Below are 20,361 nucleotides of genomic sequence, written 5' to 3'. Positions count from 1 at the left end.
AGATGTCGCTGGATAACGTCCTCCAGGTCCGGGAAGGGGTCATCGGGGAATCTGTCATCCTTACGGTTAGGTCCGACCTTCTGTTACAGTACAGACAGGCAGGGGACACCGAGATGGACCAGAATGTTCTTTATTGAATGACAGCCAGATATGATGGGAATGGAGGAACACTGGAGACTGGAGGAACACTGGAGACTGGAGAAACAAAGTGTTATGCCGAATGGCATGGAGAGTCCTAAGTTTGAACAAGGTCGGACACATACTGAGGTGAGTGCAGGTCTTTTATACTGGCTGTGATTGGGACTAATGGGGAGCAGGAGTGTAAATGGGAGCAGGTGTGGGTGATTAGTGGATGGTGGAGCCTGGCGTATCTGTGACAACAGGTGTGCAATCATGCATTAAATCAGAGGCCCCATTAGCTTTTTATGTTCACTGCAATGCACATTGCTTAAATTTAGTATTACTTGACAGCGTGAAATGCATCCCTGAAGCCTATTGTTTCTTATCTCTTTCAGAAGACAGCACACTACTGAAAAATCTAGTTAAACTTGTAACACTGCTACTTATAGTGCCGCTACTGCCCAACACTGCTTAAAATCTTTTTCTTGCCATATTGTCTTCTTCTAACTGACTGAAGGTCATTTGAAGTTCTTCAGTTAAAACAGTTACAAAACAGTCTCAATGCTATTAACTGGGCTATCAGTCTGCACTATGAAGATTTCCCTTGCAGGACATATTCACCAAGCTAGTGCACTCCAAATCTGCACTAACTGTAAACATAGCAGGCTCTCTAATCACCTGTAACCTGCAGAGTGCTAAGTAACTACTGTCAAACTTGCTTTAGACACCTGTCTGTATTCCTGGATAAAACGCCTATTCCAGTAGGATGAAGGCCGTCCACTCTCAGCAGGTATGGGCGGCCCCAGAAAGAAGGCCAGTTATCCACAAAACCAAAGATCTGTTCACTACAGTATTGAGCCAGCCAGCGGTTCAGTGAAGTCAACCTACTGTACATCTCATCATTACCCCTCACAGGTAAGGGACCAAAGACAATTAATTGATGCAATACATGTAAAGCTGTACTTGACTCCATAGCACCTGTAAAAATCCAGACGTCAAAGCAACTCACAGCATGCCATGGACAATAACAACACCAGAGAATTAAAGCAAAAATGCAGACAAGCAGAGAGGAAATGGAAAAAGGACCGGCTGATGGTTAATCATATGAAAGTATTAAAAAACTAATGTCTACCTATCAAAAATCAGTAACAGAAGCCAGGTCCTCCTATTTCTCCAACATCATTGCAACAAACCGTCATAACCCCAGAAATATTTTCAAAACCAGTCGATTTTAACTAGAAGTAAAACTTCTGTTCTGAGAGTCTGCCATTGACTTCGGACACAGAGAGAGAAGCTCACTTGTTTGAAAATTACAAATGATATCAAAGTGACATTAAAGCTTTTATAAACTTTGTATTCTGATCATTTTACACTTTGAATTGGCTGTTGAGATTTAGATTCCAATAATGCTATTGTAGCCATTTCTGATCAGTCATTTACTATAACCATTGACAGTATAAATGCTGACAAATTATATTAAAAATTTGTAATTAGGATTCAAAATTTGTATTAAGAAAGATGTTATTGTTTTTTGTTTTATGTACTTTAGGTGCACAGCAGATGGAAGAAGAGTCCTCAGAAACAGACACTAATGTAGCCGTCGTGATGACTGCAGATGAAGGCATCTATCTAAACTGTAGTATTCCACATCAGATTACAGAGGCCTGGCACCTACTGTCTCAGATCTTGCTGACAATTTTACACTTGCTGCTGATTTTACCTTGTTAAATAAGTTATAACTGAATAAGCTGCCTTTGAGACATTGCTTTGAATATGATTTCACCTAAGTGGCTTCACCTCCTTTTGGGAAATCAGACGGGCCGCTTGATTAGGATGGACTGAGACATCGCCACATGGGGCGTCTGTTTTTGCCTACAGTGAAAAAGCTTTATCACAACTACAACCTATATCTACTGTTGTCTTAGTGTCTTAGTTCTCTTATGTTAAATTTAGATTTTCTTAAAGGTAAGGAATTACAGTCATCACAATTTCCTATTCAGTAGGAATGGGACGATCTGCTTATCTCACATTACGATAAGATACGCAATATGAGGTTCATGATTCAGTACAAACATAAAGCAATGTAATAAATAAAACTTCAATGAAAAAAAAATCTAACTGTGCAGAATTCTGTTTATTTCTGAGACACAAATCTTTGTAATATAAACAACAACAACATAACTTCTTTTTCACACAGTCCCACTGTTCAGACTGTTAGAATGTCCTGGCTGGATTGTCACTGGTTGGTATTTGGCTAAGTGGATTTTGTCAGAGCAGTAGTGATACTTAAACTTTAGTATACAGTTGAAGACTAAAATTGTAATGGTAAGCCTAAGGTCATGGTAAAGAAACAGGAAAGCTTAGTTTTGGGATAATGTTGATGTGATGTGTTGAGACTATGATATTGCTAGAGGATGCATGCACCACCTTATTCATTGCACCACAGATTCACTGTAGTGCTACATATTAAACTTCAGTATTCAATTTTCAATATTTTCAGCAAGGTGCTTTTGCTGCCAATAAAATATTATAATCCATCATCCAAAAGGCAAATCATGTAGGACGGCAGGTACATCAAAGGTCCTTGTGTTACTCTGTAGTGACGTTATGGCTATCAGTTTTAATGATTTCATCAAATAAAGTTTTGTTTTGTCTTATTCTTTTCTATTGTCCTGCATCCACGTCACGTGACTGCTAGCGGACATTCCTTTTATTCTCAGAGGAAAATGCAATATTTTAAGACAATTTTGGCATTAAAATGCATTTTGATGACATGCATTTTATTTTTATTTATTTTATAAAATGAAACAACTAAGCACAGTGGTTACATTGAACTACCATCACTGAATTTTGACAGGTTATACAGCAGTGGACAAACGTAGGTCAGTTGATTTCCTCCATCCATAGTGCAGAAGGGCATCAGTCAGTCATTCCTTCCCCCATCTATGAGCCCAAACCCATCGATAATGGGTAATATAATAATAATAGTGAAGGTTGTAGAATGGTGGTAAACATATTCCATGAGGTCCATATCTGGTGAGTGAAAATGTATGGCTTATGTTAGGGTCTTGCTATTCTAAGCATTTTATGAAGAAGGACAATCAAATGGAAAACTCGGCCAAAAGTCAAGAGACTCCAAACGCTGTGACCTCAACATGTTGCCAGCCTCAAAGTTACTACACTCCTAAAGATTTAAGAAAAATGTAGATAATTATGAGAGGAATAATGCTCCTTTTCTATGAGTTAACTAACATTTCATGGACTCAGTTTTCTCAGTATTCTGCAACTATGACTAACCTGGTGAGGCTTGGAGCCGCCAGCATGTGATAGCAGGCATTCCTGTACATCCTTTTCAGCCACAAACATTTAGAGTAATTCTGGTTTTGTATCTGGCGCTACAAAAAAGGGTTTAGGTCAGCAACAAGCAGGGAAAAATAATGTAGTTACAAATTCTTAAAACAAATGTTGATAGAAAAACAAGGTTCCACATTCATACTCATACAGCCTTCATAAATGCACAGCAACAGGTTGATTGATTTTTTTTACAATGTCTTTCTTCACTGTAAGGTTTATCAAGACATGCCACAATGATGGTTAGTGTATTGTTTAATGTTCTAGGACATTTTAACCTGTAAAATTACAGTGAGGCTGAGGCCTATTCCTCATTTTGGTGTATGAAATTGTACATTCATACACCAATGGCAGAACTGCTCATCAAAGTAACTAACCATTCACACACTGAAGGCACAGCCCTCGGGAGCAATTTGGGGTTCAGTGTCTTGCCCAAGGCCACTTCAACATGTGGGCTGTGGGAAGCTGGGATCGAACCGCCGACCTCCCAATTGGTGGACTAATTCATTCATTAAACCCATGAATGTCTGTGTGGCATATGTGGAAAATGCAGTGCTCTCAGAGTCCTTTAAATGCTTACTGCGCAATCATCAAGTCGCTGCCACAGGTGTTTTCCAAAGTAGCCCATCTAATGAGAATGTCCCCTGTCAATCCAATCAATGCAGTTCTTAATGTGTTTTGTCAACAATTATTTTGCTAATAAGTGTCAAACACTGGAGACAACTCTCTACTCAGCAGGACACAACCTCTCAGCTGAGTGCACACACACACATTCATATAGAGCATGTGGGGGCGGGACTGATACAGAGAGAAGCTTGTTTCTCTATCATCATGCTCACATTGCACATACAGTAAAGGCAAAGGTGATACTTGACATGGTTCACTAAGAAGTTGTTATTTTTATTTTCAAAAATCAATAATCATTTTGCATGCAACTGTATAATTCTAGATGTTTCCATAAAGGTTTAATTTTAGTTGCTTATAGTAGGCATTCTGTAAGAAAGACTGCTAGCTGTAACAGAGTTTAAAACACCAAACTCAAGAAGACACCAACAGTTAATACTACATAGTGCTAATACAATTAGAAGAATCTAATGAATCTATTTAGTATAACTGTGAGCGTGATATGTCTGTATGGATGAGTGCATGCTATGGTTCTTACATTCCACTTATCAGGTCCTTGTCTGAAGAGAGTCCTCAGTCTCACAAAAGACTACATGGGTGCAGGACTCCAAGTATGTTCTAGGCCAGTAGTTCTCAACCTTTTTGAGTCGCAAACCCCAAGAATAATCAGGTTGGTGGTCTCTCTTCTTTGCCTTAGTGTACGCAGTCTCAGACCATGAACTACAGCTCAGTGCTACATCATCACGTTCAGCCTGTTGAGGTATAATACATATCTGTAAAGATATGTTGAAAAGTTAATTAAAAGAACGAAATGTACTATACAGAGACAAACTTCTACCGGACGCAAGAAAACGGTACCTGGAAAAGATGGCATTGATCGGAAATCTGGATCCGTATGAGGCGCCTGCAAGAGAATGTAGTCGAGACCCCGACAATTTACCTCCTCTGACATTTGCAGATATATTTGTATATTTAGTCTGTGGTGTGAGTGCTTATACCGAGGCTCAGTTTTGTAATTTTAAATCTATGGAAGCCCACGTTCAATTTAAAAATGGCTGGGTCCATGACTTGGATGCCTACAAACCGCCGAGCTGTGAAAACACCGTCGTTCACACAAAGGTGTGGATCATCTTTCTTACCTACCTGTGATTAGTGAAACATGCATCTTTACACAATATTTAATCAGATTTTTATAATATCCTCCTGATAACCAGCTATGGTGTTTTATGGACATTATGTTTTAGCGATTTCTCTGAGACATTACAGTTTTAAGTCTGGATGTCCTGTACAGAGCGTGTTCAGGGCTTTTCAGAGATAACAAATGATTGGATGTTTCACCATGGCCACTCCCTCTCCTTGGTCTTTAAAAATGGATGACATTAATTTAGTGATCAAGTGTAACACCCTTTTGGAAATATGATAATATTTTGTGCTATTATTTTTTTTAAAAACAGGACTTTTTAAAGTCCAAATGTCCTCTACATATGACAGGATATGACATAACATATGAATAAAATATAATTTTTCTAAATTTTTCTTATGCCCTAAACAATGTAATGACCTGACAAAATACTAAATTCATCCATTTTATCCTGGTAGTCAGGAGGATAATGTGTGTGTGTGTGTGTGCGTGTGTGTGTGTGTGTGTGTGTACATACATACACACACACACACACACACCTGTTCTTTTCATTTTCTGTTGTTCTGTATGTACACAGGTTATGCACTCACAGAGATTAAATGAGCCTCCTCTAAAGCCCTGGGTCATTGTGAGCAGTGCCGGCAAGGCGGAGTGTGCCCATTGTACCTGCATGGCAGGGGTAGCTGAGACCTGTACTCATGTTGGTGCTCTCTTGTTTAAGTTGGAGGCAACAGTTCGAATGCGCAGCACAAAGACGGTCACTGATGTGCCAGCATACTGGGTTTTGCCTAGTAACTTGTGCAAGATTCACCCAGAAGTGGGATATAGGATCGACTACACCTCCTCAGTTGCACAAAGGAAGACATTAGACCAGTGAATAAATATAGTCCACAGCACCAGCCATAAGGAGTCGGGCACAGAAACGGAAAACTCCTCCAGGTAATCTTGAAGATTTATCACCACTTCTTGATACGTTACTGCACCATAGCAAGGCCGTTGGTTTGTCAGGGATGGAGAAGAACTATGCACAATACACACAACACACAGCTGCTGCACCATCCTCTGCTTTACCTCCATGCCTGGCAAAATCCCTGTATGATGAAAGCATAGATGCCAGTGACCTGTCTGCTGTCCTGCTGGCCTGTGAGAAGAACATGAATGCTGCATGTGTGACGGACGAGCAGGCAGCAGCTATAGAACAGTACACCAGGCAACAACATCTGTCTGTGTGGTATGATTACAGAAGCGGAAGAATTACAGCGTCAAAAATGCATGCTGCATATGCCACCTCTCTGGAGAGGCCATCCCACACAGTTTTGAAGCAGGTGTGTTACCCACACGCACAGCACACAATATCAACTGTCCAAACCAGGTGGGGTATCAGTCATGAGGGTGATGCTAGAAAGGCCTACACTGAATCCACAGCTGCATCTCACACACACTTCAAAATCAAACCGTGTGGCTTCATAATTAACAGCAGCTTCCCTGAAATCGGAGCATCACCGGATGGCCTGACTATGTGTGAATGCTGTGGAAAGGGCTGCCTGGAGGTTAAATGTCCTTACAAGTATCGGTCCTGCAGCATCCAACAGGCATTGGCCATGAAGAACAAAGACTTTTGTCTCCAGTTGTCCTCAAACAACCTTCAGTTGAAAAGAGACCACCGCTTCTACACACAGATCCAGACACAGATTTATGTCACCCAATCAAATCACTGTGATCTCGTTGTTTGGACTGAAAGTGATTTCACTGTGGTGCGGATCTTTCCAGACCAGGATTTCTGGGAACCTTGTCTAAAAAAAGCACAAGAATTCTTCAAGAAAGTGTGCGTCCCAGAACTTGTGGCAAAACATTACTCAAAGAACATGCAGCCTCATGTTCCCAATGAAAAAGAGCAGTAGTAAAGAAGTGGCTGTTGTTTATGAAAGAATTGCCCTTAGGCCTACTCAGTTAAGAGTTTTATTTTAAGTGTTATACTTGACTCAAAGAGTATTAGTTTGTTACTTGAAGTTTAGTGTTTCAAAGTAGTTCAACACAAGAACCACAAGAAACTAAACATTGCAATTTGCAGGCAGGTACACCCCCAAAAAAAAAAAAAAAAAAAAAACATGTTCAATCTCAGGAGGGTACCACACATTCACACACACCAAATAGAAAACAAACATTTCTCCTGGGGTCTTTTTACCATTCAGCATGCACATTTTTCGGTTTCATCTGGCCTTACAACAACACTTGGACACATGTTAACTAGAATACAGCAAACATTAACAATCTTATCAAGAAGGGTAAATTCTTCATCCTTACAGGGAAGCAACAAACTAATTGGTACTGTGTTATGTAATAGTGTGTACTTATTGTGCAAGCTACCTATTATTTCTACGTGTATCCTAAGGTGTGCTATAGCACGTGTGTCTTCCACATCCTTAGCATCGAGTTGACATCTGCTTTTAGTGAATGCAGGAGTTTTAACTTCCACGCACATCATTCCCACACTGTCTTTAATATCAAAGCCTCAGTCCGCTAACACTAAATCGCCAGGCAACAGTTTGTTAAGAAGTCCACAATTTTCAGTTATGTGCTTGTCAGATGCCCGTCCCCCCCATCCCTTTGAAATAAATGAAATTAGGCCTTGGGGTGTAATTCCGATCAAGTATTTCATTGTGTGTGTACCTTTGTAGTGGGAAAGGGATTGTGCGCGCGCCATTAAATTTGACGGCCTCTCTGTACGAATTTCAAAACAGTCGAGAATAATCGCAACACACTTTCCAAAAGCTTCCAAAAATTGATGTGGCATTGTGGCTTGTAAACAGTGTCTCTCAGGCCAGTACAACTAGGGAGAAAGGCGTGCATACAGCACATCGATGGTGTCGGCAAAGGTAGCAGAAAGAGTTCTACGTGACACATTAAATATGTGTGAAAGATACTGGATTGGAAGATTGAGCCTTAGACGAATGAGTGCAAGTAAAACCATTTGAAATTGTGACAGCTTCTTTGAAACTGGCAGGAAGGGCTTAACAGTAGCAAACATTGACAACAAAATTGCAAAATATGGAAGCCCTGTATAATATCGTACCTTCTCTGTATTATCTCTGAAAAATTCTTCATCCATCTTTAACTTGTTCAACTCAGACCTAAGCTCCCTATTTTCCTGCAAAACACGGGTTAGTTCTGCACTGCTTTGCTCACAGAACTGGCATTCTACTCTAAGTCTCTTAGCTGCTGGTTGGTCTGTTTCTGTCTGTTCACTATATTCCTCCTCTTCCACAGCTCCTGCCTCTGCTTGATCCACATATTCCTCTTCTTCTGCAGCTTCTGCATGTTCTAGGACTCCATCTCTCTCATCTTCATTCATGTTGTTTTGTTCACTTTGGCCTCCTCCCTCAGATTCTCTCAAGCGGTGTCTATGTTGTCTGCGGCCATGCTGGTCTGACACTGTGGCCGTGACTTCAGAGTGACCCAGGTGCAGGGTTGGAGCCCGGTCTGGATGAGAATCGTCCATCTCATATGCTGGTTTACCTTTGGGAAGACAAAAATATCCACATTGAAACTAATTATTGCAATCAACAGTGGAAATACTATATGTAATGTTATACAATACTACATATTATGTTATAATGTAATTATTTATTTTTATTTATTTAATATGAAGATGTGCTTCATTTGAACTAGCCTAACTTAGCTTGCTCACTTTGCCGCAATGTCGACAGAATAGTGCTTAGTTACAAAATGTAGAGGAACCTATGACTACTCCTCTCGGTAACAGAACAAAATGAGAACACAATCATTTGCTAAGTGAGGTTTATACACTTACCTGAATGAAAATGCCTGGAACACACTTTAAATGATACTGGGATGTCTGCGAAATGTATGTCCATACGTCTTATGGCGAATATCCAGGCCATCCGTCTCCACTTTGTTACATCAGACACATAACTTCCTTCATTTTGTTTCCAGGCCGGAAAACAATAAAAAGAAAGACCGTTGTCTATTTTTCTCCCACGTCGATCGTGTGAACGGACATTACATCCAACAACACAGCAGGTTCTTCCCATGACTAAAACTTCGTCGGCGCTTCAGAACAGGTGGCCTCACAATATGGCGATTTTTCCCATCAGCCATCGCGGCGCTAGAGCCGTGACGTCACGCCCCCATACTCTATAAAAGGATGGCTTCTTGAGGGTAAGGCCTTCGGGCAGTCCAGCAACCTTTATGGTCATGCTTCACCAGGGAATGGAAGGGGAGCCTTCCAGGGCCTCCGGCCTCCTCTGAAAGACACAGGCACACACATCCATGCACACGTTACACAATTTTACACAGTTTGATAATTCAGACTTTCCACTCCTATTGATAGCCAGTGTACAGGCTATAAACATGTAATGTTTGTTCCTCATGTGGGATCAAATGCAGCCAGCCAATAGAACTTTATTTTACATTCTAGTCAAGATCCCAAGCTTTCCAAAGATACCAAACATGTCAGACTGAATGTCACAAGAATTTTTGTAATAACATCAACCTAACATCACTGAAAACCTCATAGCGAACACATAAAAACATGCTAATTAGTAACTTTAATGCTTACCTACTATGCGAGCTAACCTTTTTGCAGTAACTTCACTTCAAGCTAGCACTACAAAAGATCGGTAAATAATGTAATAACATCTAGCAAATGCAATTGCAAAACGGTTATCTCATGTCAAGACTCATGTCACGTCACCTTAAAACTATTTTTCTGCATTGTTTTCGCATATTGACTAAATAATCACAGTTTAAATGCCTCATTTAAATCGTCTTCGGAGGTCCTGTGTTATGGAAATAGACAGGCAAGGGACACCGAGATGGAGACAGAAGGGGTTTTATTGAGATGACAGCTGCATATAGCGGGTATGGAGAGAGATCACTGGAGGCAGACAAGGGAAACACTGGAGACACAGGAAATAGGTAAGATACTGCGTGATAGAGAGTCCTAGATTCAAACGAGGTCAGACACTGACTGAGGTGAGTGGTGTGCTTTTGTACTAGCTGTGATTGGAGCTAATGGGTAGCAGGAGTGTAATTGGGAGCAGGTGTGGGGGATTACAGGCTGGTGAGGCCTGGCATATCTGTGACATCCTCAACTGCAGGGGCTAGCACAGGCACACTGATCGCTCACGTTGCCTCGCCGCTGGTGATGTCATGACTGTTCAAGGTGATGCGTGGCATTTGGACGCATCTGCTCTCCATAGAAGTCAATGGGAAGGATTGATGTATCATATGCATGGAAAATTGGACTTTGGCATATCATCTGCACGCTATTTGAAAGTGTAAAGCCGTGTTATTGTTAGCCCTGTATCTGTTTAAAAAGTACTCTAGCGTTTCAGTTGACAAAATCCCTTAATTTCATAACAAGGCTTTAATTGTGAAACATTTGCAGGACTGTGTTATGGAAAATCCAGTGACTTGTACAGTTCCCATACTGTTTCAAATGTAGCTGCTACCATCTTTTGGCGCTTGTATATTACGACAAAATACCGCTTGGTTGAGATATTACACACATACTGTGTATACACCCCCAGTGAGTGAAATAGGATAATAACACTTTAGATCAACAAAGTCTTGACAAGAGTATGATTATATTGTTGTTGTATATATTGTTAATTTATTAAAATAAAGTGATGTACATGTACATTATGCTTATTTGGAAATGTACATTATTTCAATTCAGTTCAATTTTATTTATATAGCGCCAATTCATAACAGAAGTTATCTCATTGCACTTTTCCTATAGAGCAGTCCTAGACTGTACTCTTTATAATATTAATTACAGAGACCCAACAAATCCCACCATGAGCAAGCATTTGTCCACAGTGGCAAGGAAAAACTTCCTTTAAGAGGCAGAAACCTTGGACAGAACCAGACTCAATGGTGGGCGGCCATCTGCCGCTGCCGTGTTAGGTTTTGAGAGAGAGAGAGAGAGAAGTTATGAGAGAGAGAGAGAGAGAGAGAGAGAGAGAGAGAGAGAGAGAGAGATCCACTAGTCAGTAATCTACTGACATGGCCGCAGTAATCCTCTGACACCTACGGTGATGGCTTTCACAAGTTCACCTGGAACTCCCAAACCGAAACCACAATTATCTGTTTCTCACTGCCGTTGTTTGTTTACATAAAGCCTTAAGTTAGCTAGCTGTCCCTATTAGCTAACGTTAGTGCTTGTTCCAGCGGACCTCTGCCAGACCAGCATAACATCAGCCAAAAGTTAATTTTAACCAACTCGGTTCTATGTGTGAAAACAACAGCAGAGAGAAACAGACTTACTTGCTGTTTGAGAGTTCCTGGTGAACTCGTGGAGGCCATTGCCGCAGGTTTGCACTGAAGAGGCTTCAGAGCAGACGAGAGGATGGCTGGTTCAGGAAGTGATGTTCTCTATCCACGCCAAAATAGTGACAGAATGTTGAAACTGAAAATCAGCTGAAAAAACAGCTGGGGAAATAGTAACTAAAGTAAAAAATCATAACATTGTCATTGAAAAACACATCAGAATGCAAATAATATCAAAATAAAATTTAATGTCTGTGTTATATTTTTCAGTGAAACTTTTTTTCAGTGCCAATACTTGTTTCAGTGCCAATACAACTTTTTCGAATACAAATATTTCCTTTTTCAGTTCCGGTTTTGTTTTCAATGCCAAATTTTAAAGTCACTGTCTTGGCTGTCTTATGCTCGTCAGCAAAAAGACACGTTTCTGATTTATTCCTCGTGCACAGCAGTGGAGGAGAAAGCAGAGGTTTGTCGATGTCTGTCGATGGAAACAGAAGCTGGTCGCCTTTCCGAAGAAGAAAATCCACTGTTGTCTTGTAGTTTTCAAACAGCAGTAAAAATTTATCAATATGAAAAGACATTCTATGTAACTCTGTATTTTGATCCTCATGTTGTCACCTTTCCCATTAACTAATATTTAGCTCTGATTAAGAACAAGTATGACTCAATGAAAGTTGGTATGATGGTAGGATGCAGTTTGAGCGTGTTAGCTTAATGAGAGCCACACTGCTTTCAATTCAATCTGTCTACTACTAATGATTAACCTGGAGCTAAACTCATGGGAAGGAGGAGGGTGTGGAATGAATAAAGGACAAGTAAGGTCACCACACACACACACACACACACACACACTCACACATGATCCCAGGATCTGGACTGGAAGTGATAGAGTAAGGTAGCTCTTTACTTATCCCAGAGGGGAAATTTCAGTCTCACAACAGCAGAGATATGTATGGAACAGAAAATGAATAATAAATAATGAATAGATAAGGAATACAATAAAATTTCACCCTATGCTTCCTGTCTGGATATATACCTACAACAATCCAAGAAAGGCACTAGAATTGCATAATGGGTATTCTCTCTCTCTCACTCTCGTTGACGGAAGGATACAGGTTTAAAGGTACCCTGTGGAGTCGTTGACTGCTAGTGGATCTCCATTTTGTTTGTATCGCGCACACGCACAAGGACGAAATGTAGCAATGTGCCAACAAAAAGTGAACAAGACTGCTAGCAAGTAAACATGGATGTAAACAATGCAGGATTTAAAATATTCCAAAAACAGCTTTGCAAATGTTTTATGAGAGGGCCACAAAGTTTGTTAGACCTCAAGGATACACATTGTGTTTTGGTGAGTGACGCTGATCATAAACAGAACTTTTGTTTGTTTACTAGAAAACTCTACAGCACCAGACCTTTAACTTCTTCTTGTTGTCCAACCTGATAGGTTGGTCATTCAGTACTGTAGTATGTGTTTTTTGGCGCACCTTCTTTGCACTGCCGGCTGCACTCAGTGCAGAACACCGGAGCCCCCCAGGGCTATGTTCTCAGCCCCCTCCTGTTCACGCTGTACACCTGTGATTGCAGCCCCCGACATGAAGACAACTCTGTTGTGAAGTTTGTGGATGACACCACCATCATCGGCTGGATTTCTAACGATGAGACTTCCTATCGGGAGGAAATCCTCAGAGAGAGGACAAACAAGAAACACCAGGAAGTACATTTCTGAGATGATTAAAATAAGGATTGAACCATTGATTTGACATGTTTGTCTAAACTGAGGTTTTGATCAAAAATAACACCAAGATTTCTGCAATGCTGAGTTATTGAATGGGACAGAGAACCATGACTCTTTGACATTTGAGTATTTGTGCAATCTTGACCCATGATCAATATCTCTGTCTTATCAGCATTTAGCTGCGGAAACTTTGTGTCATCTACTTGTGGATGTCATGAAGGCAGTCCAGCAGGTTGACAGTGTGCTGATAATTGTTCAGGGTCACAGCTTAGGTAGATCTGAGTATTGTCTTCGTAAAAATGGAAATTGATATTACAGTGCATCCGGAAAGTATTCACAGCGCTTCACTTTTTCCACATTTTGTTACAGCTTTATTCCAAAATGGATTAAATTCATTATTTTCCTCAAAATTCTACAAACAATAGCCTGTAATTACAATGTGAAATAAGTTTATTTGAAATTTTTGCAAGTTTATTAAAAATAAAAACAAAAAAATTCACATGTACATAAGTATTCACAACCTTTGCCGTGACACTCAAAATTGAGCTCAGGTGCTTCCTGTTTCCACTGAACATACTTGATATGTTTCTACAACTTGACTGGAGTCCACCTGTGGTAAACTCAGTTGACTGGACATGATTTGGAAAGGCTCACACCTGTCTATACAGTTAACAGTGCATGTCAGAGCACAAACCAAACCATAAAGTCCAAGGAATTGTCTGTAGACCTCCAAGACATACAGATTGTATGGAGGCACAGATCTGGGGAAGGATACAGAAACATTTCTGCAGCATTGAAGGTCCCAATGAGCACAGTGGCCCCCATCATCCGTAAATGGAAGAAGTTTAGAACCACTAGGACTCTTCCTAGAGCTGGCCGCCCGGACAAACTGAGCGATCGGGGGAGAAGGGCCTTAGTCAGGGAGGTGACCAAGAACCCGATGCTCACTCTGACAGAGCTCCAGCGTTTCTCTGTGGAGAGAGGAGAACCTTCCAGAAGAACAACCATCTCTGCAGCACTCCACCAATCAGGCCTGACAGTGTTTGTATCCACTTGTGAAATACAGTATTTCAGGTCTCAGGCCAGCTGGTGGAATTTATACATTTCTAGTTCTGTAATAATAACTGAGTGTCGTGTGATGAATTGTAGGCTAATAGAGAGAATGATATTGCCAAAGGGCAGGATTTTCTGAACAAAAGTAGCCTTTCATGCAGCAGCAGTGGAGGTACAGTCATAGGATTAAGAAATGTGTAATGCTGGGCGGGTGATTGTTACCCAATGATCAGTCACAGAAAACACTGCCCTGCTTCTGTCAACTGCAACCACAATTATTAGCACATGATCACTACGATTACTGGGGGAGTGTTAGATTGTGAGAGTCTGTGTGCTAAACTGTATTTGACGATTAATTATCTCTGTGCAGTGGTAGAAGATGTATTCTGATCCAAAGCAGCCTTTCTTGCAGCAGCAGTAGAGATAAAGTAATAGGATTAAGAAATGTGTAATGCTAGGCGGGTGATTGTTACCCAATGATCAGTCACAGAAAACACTGCCCTGCTTCTGTCAACTGCAACCACAATTATTAGCACATGATCACTACGATTGCTAGGGGAGTGTTTGATTGTGAGTCTGCGTGTTAAACTGCATTGGACACTTAATAATGTCTGTGCAGTGGTATTCTGATCCTTGACCTCAGTAAACACTAGCTGGTCTGTTACATGCAGACCTTTTTTTCATCCTGATTGAAATCATTCCGCTTGAAGACATTCCATTTTGGGTCAATTGTTTACATGGGATGTGATCTAATACGGCCTGATATTTAAATGCATACATTTAATTGGAACAGCTGTGTGACATCAAAAGTGATTAATACTCATGCATCTATCTTCCTCAAAGACTACCTGGCATGTGTTTGATCAGATGGAGGTGGATATCTATCGTCTGTTCAGCTCAGTGTTACTCTTAATCAAGCAACACCACGATAACAACGCCTGCTTACTCCTACTGGAAGCAACAAAGTAGAGAAGATGAGCAAAAGAAGGCCTTTATGGGGATGGTACATTGCGACGCGTAACCTTACTGCTCCTCCTAAGACTGGAAATCAGTGGATAAGGTCTGCAGCAGATTGGTAGTAGAGAGTTGTACTTTTGAAATGTTCCCATCTTGAATGGAAGCAAAATGTTCGGATTATGAGCCAATCATTCACAAAGTTGTGTGGACTTGCATTATGGCTCCAGATGAAGTCACCGTCAGAACTCCCATCTCCTTTATTATGCGTGTCGGAATTGTTTTGTACAGACTTGGTAGCCATGCAGAATACCGCCTTGTCTCCAATCAATTAGGCATTCACAAAAGTACCGTAAAAAAAGTGCACATATATGTTTTGTGTGTGTTCTGGATGCCAAATGAAGAGGAAGCATCAAAAATCACCAGAGGATTCGAGGCAGTGCATTTTACCCCACAAATCATGCTGATAGACTTCACACACATTCCTATCCTCCCTCCATCAGATGGCTACAAAGATTTTGTCCAGGAGGCTGTAGTGGATGACAAAAGCTGCCAGTGTTTTCCTTTTATTTTACAAGATGTTACAATATTTGTTCTCACAATTGATTGAATCTGAGTGGCATCTAATGAGCTATGCTGAGGAACCCCCACCCCCTGCAAGATATGAGATTAATGATTTCTTAAAATGGAAAATTGGTTCATTGTTTCATGGACTTGTTTGAATATGTCAGCGTTTCTAATTTTCCTATCGTCTTGGAGTCCAATAATGTTCAGTTCTTTCAGTTTGTGTTAAAACAGACTCTCCAAAGAGGTCCAGTTAAGCTTGGAAGCTGCCATGTTTTGGAAGTGGAGAAGTGTATGTCCACACGCATTTATGTCACGACGGAGGCCATGCGCAGAAAGAACACAGCCAGACAGTAATCAGGTTAAATCGTTTACATGTTACAATTTTTCTTTTGATCAGTTTATGAAAAGATTTGTACTACCCCTCTGTGACCGAATTTTAATCAGTTTGGGCCTTTTTATTCTGATTGAGGAGTTTATATGGAGCATTTTTTTTTTCTGTTTGGGCTTTTAAACCCATTATAATCGGAATATTAGGCTCCATGTAAGTGGTTAATAGCATTTCTAAAGAAATGAATGTCTGGCAATCAAAAGTTTACTTAAAGGGACAGTTCACCCCAAAATCAAAATTACATATTTTTCCACTTACCTGTAGTGCTATTCATCCATCTAGATTGTTTTGGTTTGAGTTGCAAAGTTTTAACTTAACCCTTTCACCTGGCGAAATGATCAAGTCTTTGCTGACAAAGTGGTGGTCAGTGAAGCCAACTGGACATGTTACCGTGTACTAATTTGGAGTCTGAATCTGATCCCACTCTTTTCTCCTCCTCTCTTGTTTCCTCCTCTCCTCTTGTTTCCTCCTCCTGATAAAAATATCATGCTTAAAAAAACTACTTAAAAAATTAAGGCAACTTTTTGCATAATTTTTAATAATTCATATTATTATGTAGTTCCAGGGTTTCCATGCATTTTCATGCACATTTCAAAACTTTTCCATGACTTTTCAAAGACCCATAATAAAATTTCCATGACCATTCACAACCTATAAGTACATGAACAGAACTGTATTATACAGTACAAAGTATTAATTTATTAAGTGCAAATGTACCTTTACATATATACTCACATTTGCAAAGAGCCCCACCAGGTACTGATGAAACAGGTGTTCATCTTACCCTGTTCTCCCCTGCAGTATAATTAATAAGAATGCATTAGAATAAACTCGAGGCAAAAGTTCAGTGTCATTACCCCAAATGTAATATTGACTAATATAAGAGAACACTCAAATAATTATTTAAAACAACCTTAACACTAACATTAGTTAGTGATTGCAAGCTAGCAAAATAGCCAGCTGCCTTGTTAGTTTATCTGGTCTATCATTTGCTACTGTATCCAATATGTTGAATTAGGATAGGCTAGTTGGTGTAAAAAATCCTTAAAACTCAGTTTTGTCCTGTTTTCCTCTGCTTTTCATAAGAGCGAGCTCATGCATGCATTACATGTTGTATACATAATGTGTATTTATCGTCTGCTGCAAGAAGAAATTTCGACTTAGTGTATTCTATTGAGGGGTAACGTTATGTTACGTTACATCCAGGTTACTGCCACTGTCCTCATATCATATATCAGCATCCGAATCAGCTTTATTGCCAAGTAGGTTTACACATACAAGGAATTTGCTTTGGTATTTTGGTGCAAAACAATAAGCATAGTAGAAATATAAAGAAAGATAAAGCAAGTACTGCAGGTCAAGAATCATAAATATAAAATATAAAAATGACAATAAAATAGAATAGAATATAATGTATAAATTTAATATAATAAAGAATATGTACAATATATGTTATTTAAATAATAGTTTGTGCAATGTGCAAAATATTTACATGGGAATGTGCAAAAGTTTACAGTATGAGTATACTGTACTATGGGGGGGAAAGAAGTGAGGTTTTGGCCCTGACAGACTGCAAGGAGTGTCTGAAATCAGTTTGTGTCCACAAGCACTTGTAACAAAGTCTGGAACAGGCTTTCAAGCATCAGGGAAAACTGAACTGATTGTATTGTGTATTCTTAATACATTTGACTATAAACACACACACACCTCACGGGCCATACCAAAATATCTCAGCGGCCGAAGTCATGGTAGCAATGGGTGCTGGTATTACATTTACAGTGCTTTGCGTTGCTGTAGCAACCGTGCTCTGGTCGGAGGCAGACCCTGGTCCACTTGCTGGTCTCGCCGTGGTTTTCGTAGAGTTGAAAAACACCTGTACTGGTTAGCCATCTCTCACAGTCTTCTCATGTTGCATGTGCTTCGTTCCCTTAGCATAACTTGGGAGGGCTGCCTCCCCCATATTGCTAATATCGAAGCTCTTTTTGCAAAGCTTACATCTCGCATGTTGGTCATTGTCTTGTTCAGTTTCTAACCAAAGTTTGTATCGGTCATTAGAGAACCATGAAATATTAAATTACAGTTGCCTGGCGTTATTCAAACATATCAAATTCAAACTCTCTTCAAACATAATTTCAGCTAGTTGGCATGAAGAGGCAGAACACGTGGAGAAAATGAAGCATCGTACGTGATAGTAAACAAAACGTAGTCACGCATCTACGCATATAAGAGCCACGTTATGTCAACAGCTACAGAAAATAAATTTGCCTTTATGTTACATTACATAGAAGGTTATCCAAGGAAAATTACTGTACACTGTTAAGTAGATCACTTGTGACCTGAGTTCGGTGCTCACTGAACACTGTCAAAAGTGTAAAATATACTCCAAATATATAGTTTTGAACACTATGAGAGTGCAAATGTACTCTGTAACTGGTACTTTTTGACACGGTTTCAACACTTTCCAACACCTACAGCGTAACCCTGGAACCCTCATTGAATAAAAATTTACTCCAAGTCAGTGCTTTAGTAGCACTTTGCAGAGCTGATTTTTTAACACTTTGAGATTGAAAATGTACTCTCACTGGTAATTTGTGACAGTTTCAGCATTTCATCCATCCATCCATCCATCCATCCATCTTCTTCCGCTTATCCGGGGCCGGGTCGCGGGGGCAGCAGTCTAAGCAGGGACTCCCAGACTTCCTTCGCCCCAGACACTTCCTCCAGCTCCTCCGGGGGGATCCCGAGGCGTTCCCAGGCCAGCCGAGACATAGTCCCTCCAGCGTGTCCTGGGTCTTCCCCGGGGCCGCCTCCCGGTGGGACATGCCCAGAACACCTCCCGAGGGAGGCGTCCAGGAGGCATCCGGATCAGATGCCCTAGCCACCTCAGCTGGCTCCTCTCGACGTGGAGGAGCAGCGGCTCTACTCCGAGCTCCCCCCGTGTGACTGAGCTCCTCACCCTATCTCTAAGGGGAGCGCCCAGCCACTCGGCGGAGGAAGCCCATTTCGGCGCTTGTATCCGCGATCTTGTCCTTTCGGTCACTACCCAAAGCTCATGACCATAGGTGAGGGCAGGAGCGTAGATTGACCGGTAAATCGAGCTTTGTCTTTCGACTCAGCTCCTTCTTTACCACAACGGTCCGATACAGCGCCCGCATCACTGCAGACGCTGCACCGATCCGCCTGTCAATCTCACGCTCCATCCGTCCCTCACTCGTGAACAAGACCCCAAGATACTTAAACTCCTCCACTTGGGGCAAGGACTCCCCACCCACGCGAAGAGAGCAAACCACCTTTTTCCGGTCAAGAACCATGGCCTCAGATTTGGAAGAGCTGATTCTCATCCCAGCTGCTTCACACTCGGCTGCAAACCGTCCCAGTGCATGCTGCAGGTCCCGGTTTGAAGAAGCCATCAGAACGACATCATCTGCAAACAGCAGAGATGAGATCCTGTGGTTCCCAAACCGGACACCCTCCGGCCCCTGACTGCGCCTAGAAATTCTGTCCATATAAATTATGAACAGAACCGGTGACAAAGGGCAGCCCTGGCGGAGTCCAACATGTACCGGGAACAGGTCTGACTTACTGCCGGCAATGCGAACACAGCTCCTGCTCCGGTTATACAGGGACCGGACAGCCCTTAGCAAAGGGCCCCGGACCCCATACTCCCAGAGCACTCCCCACAAAGCGCCCGGGGCACACGGTCGAATGCCTTCTCCAGATCCACAAAGCACATGTGGACTGGTTGGGCAAACTCCCATGAACCCTCGAGCACCCGATGGAGAGTATAGAGCTGGTCCAGTGTTCCACGACCGGGACGAAAACCACTCTGCTCCTCCTGAATCCGAGGTTCGACTATCGGACGAATTCTCCTCTCCAGTACCCTGGAATAGACCTTACCGGGAGGCTGAGAAGTGTGATCCCTCTGTGATTGGAACACACCCTCCGGTCCCCTTCTTATACAGAGGGACCACCACCCCGGTCTGCCAGTCCAGAGGCACTGTCCCAGATCCGCCACGCGATGTTGCAGAGACGTGTCAGCCAAGACAGTCCTACAACATCCAGAGACTTAAGATACTCAGGACGGATCTCATCCACCCCCGAAGCCTTGCCACCAAGGAGCTTGCCAACAAC

The 20,361-nt window shown here is 41.4% G+C and overlaps 1 protein-coding gene across 1 annotated transcript; it reads right to left on the bottom strand.

Annotated features, from left to right (window-relative positions):
* Positions 1-7,973: 7,973 nt before the first annotated feature.
* On the bottom strand, positions 7,974-9,369 carry LOC122884535. The gene is made up of 2 exons (XM_044214563.1): positions 9,048-9,369; positions 7,974-8,752 (listed from the first exon to the last, which is right to left on the bottom strand). Exons 1-2 carry the CDS (start codon positions 9,286-9,288, stop codon positions 8,067-8,069), a joined length of 927 nt encoding a protein of 308 aa, XP_044070498.1. The 5' UTR covers positions 9,289-9,369; the 3' UTR covers positions 7,974-8,066.
* Between the last annotated feature and the right edge of the window lie 10,992 nt (positions 9,370-20,361).

The sequence above is a fragment of the Siniperca chuatsi genome, linkage group LG11, assembly GCF_020085105.1.
Source record: "Siniperca chuatsi isolate FFG_IHB_CAS linkage group LG11, ASM2008510v1, whole genome shotgun sequence".
In the NCBI taxonomy this organism is placed as follows: Eukaryota; Metazoa; Chordata; class Actinopteri; order Centrarchiformes; family Sinipercidae; genus Siniperca; species Siniperca chuatsi.
This window is presented reverse-complemented; position numbering and strand designations above follow the sequence as displayed.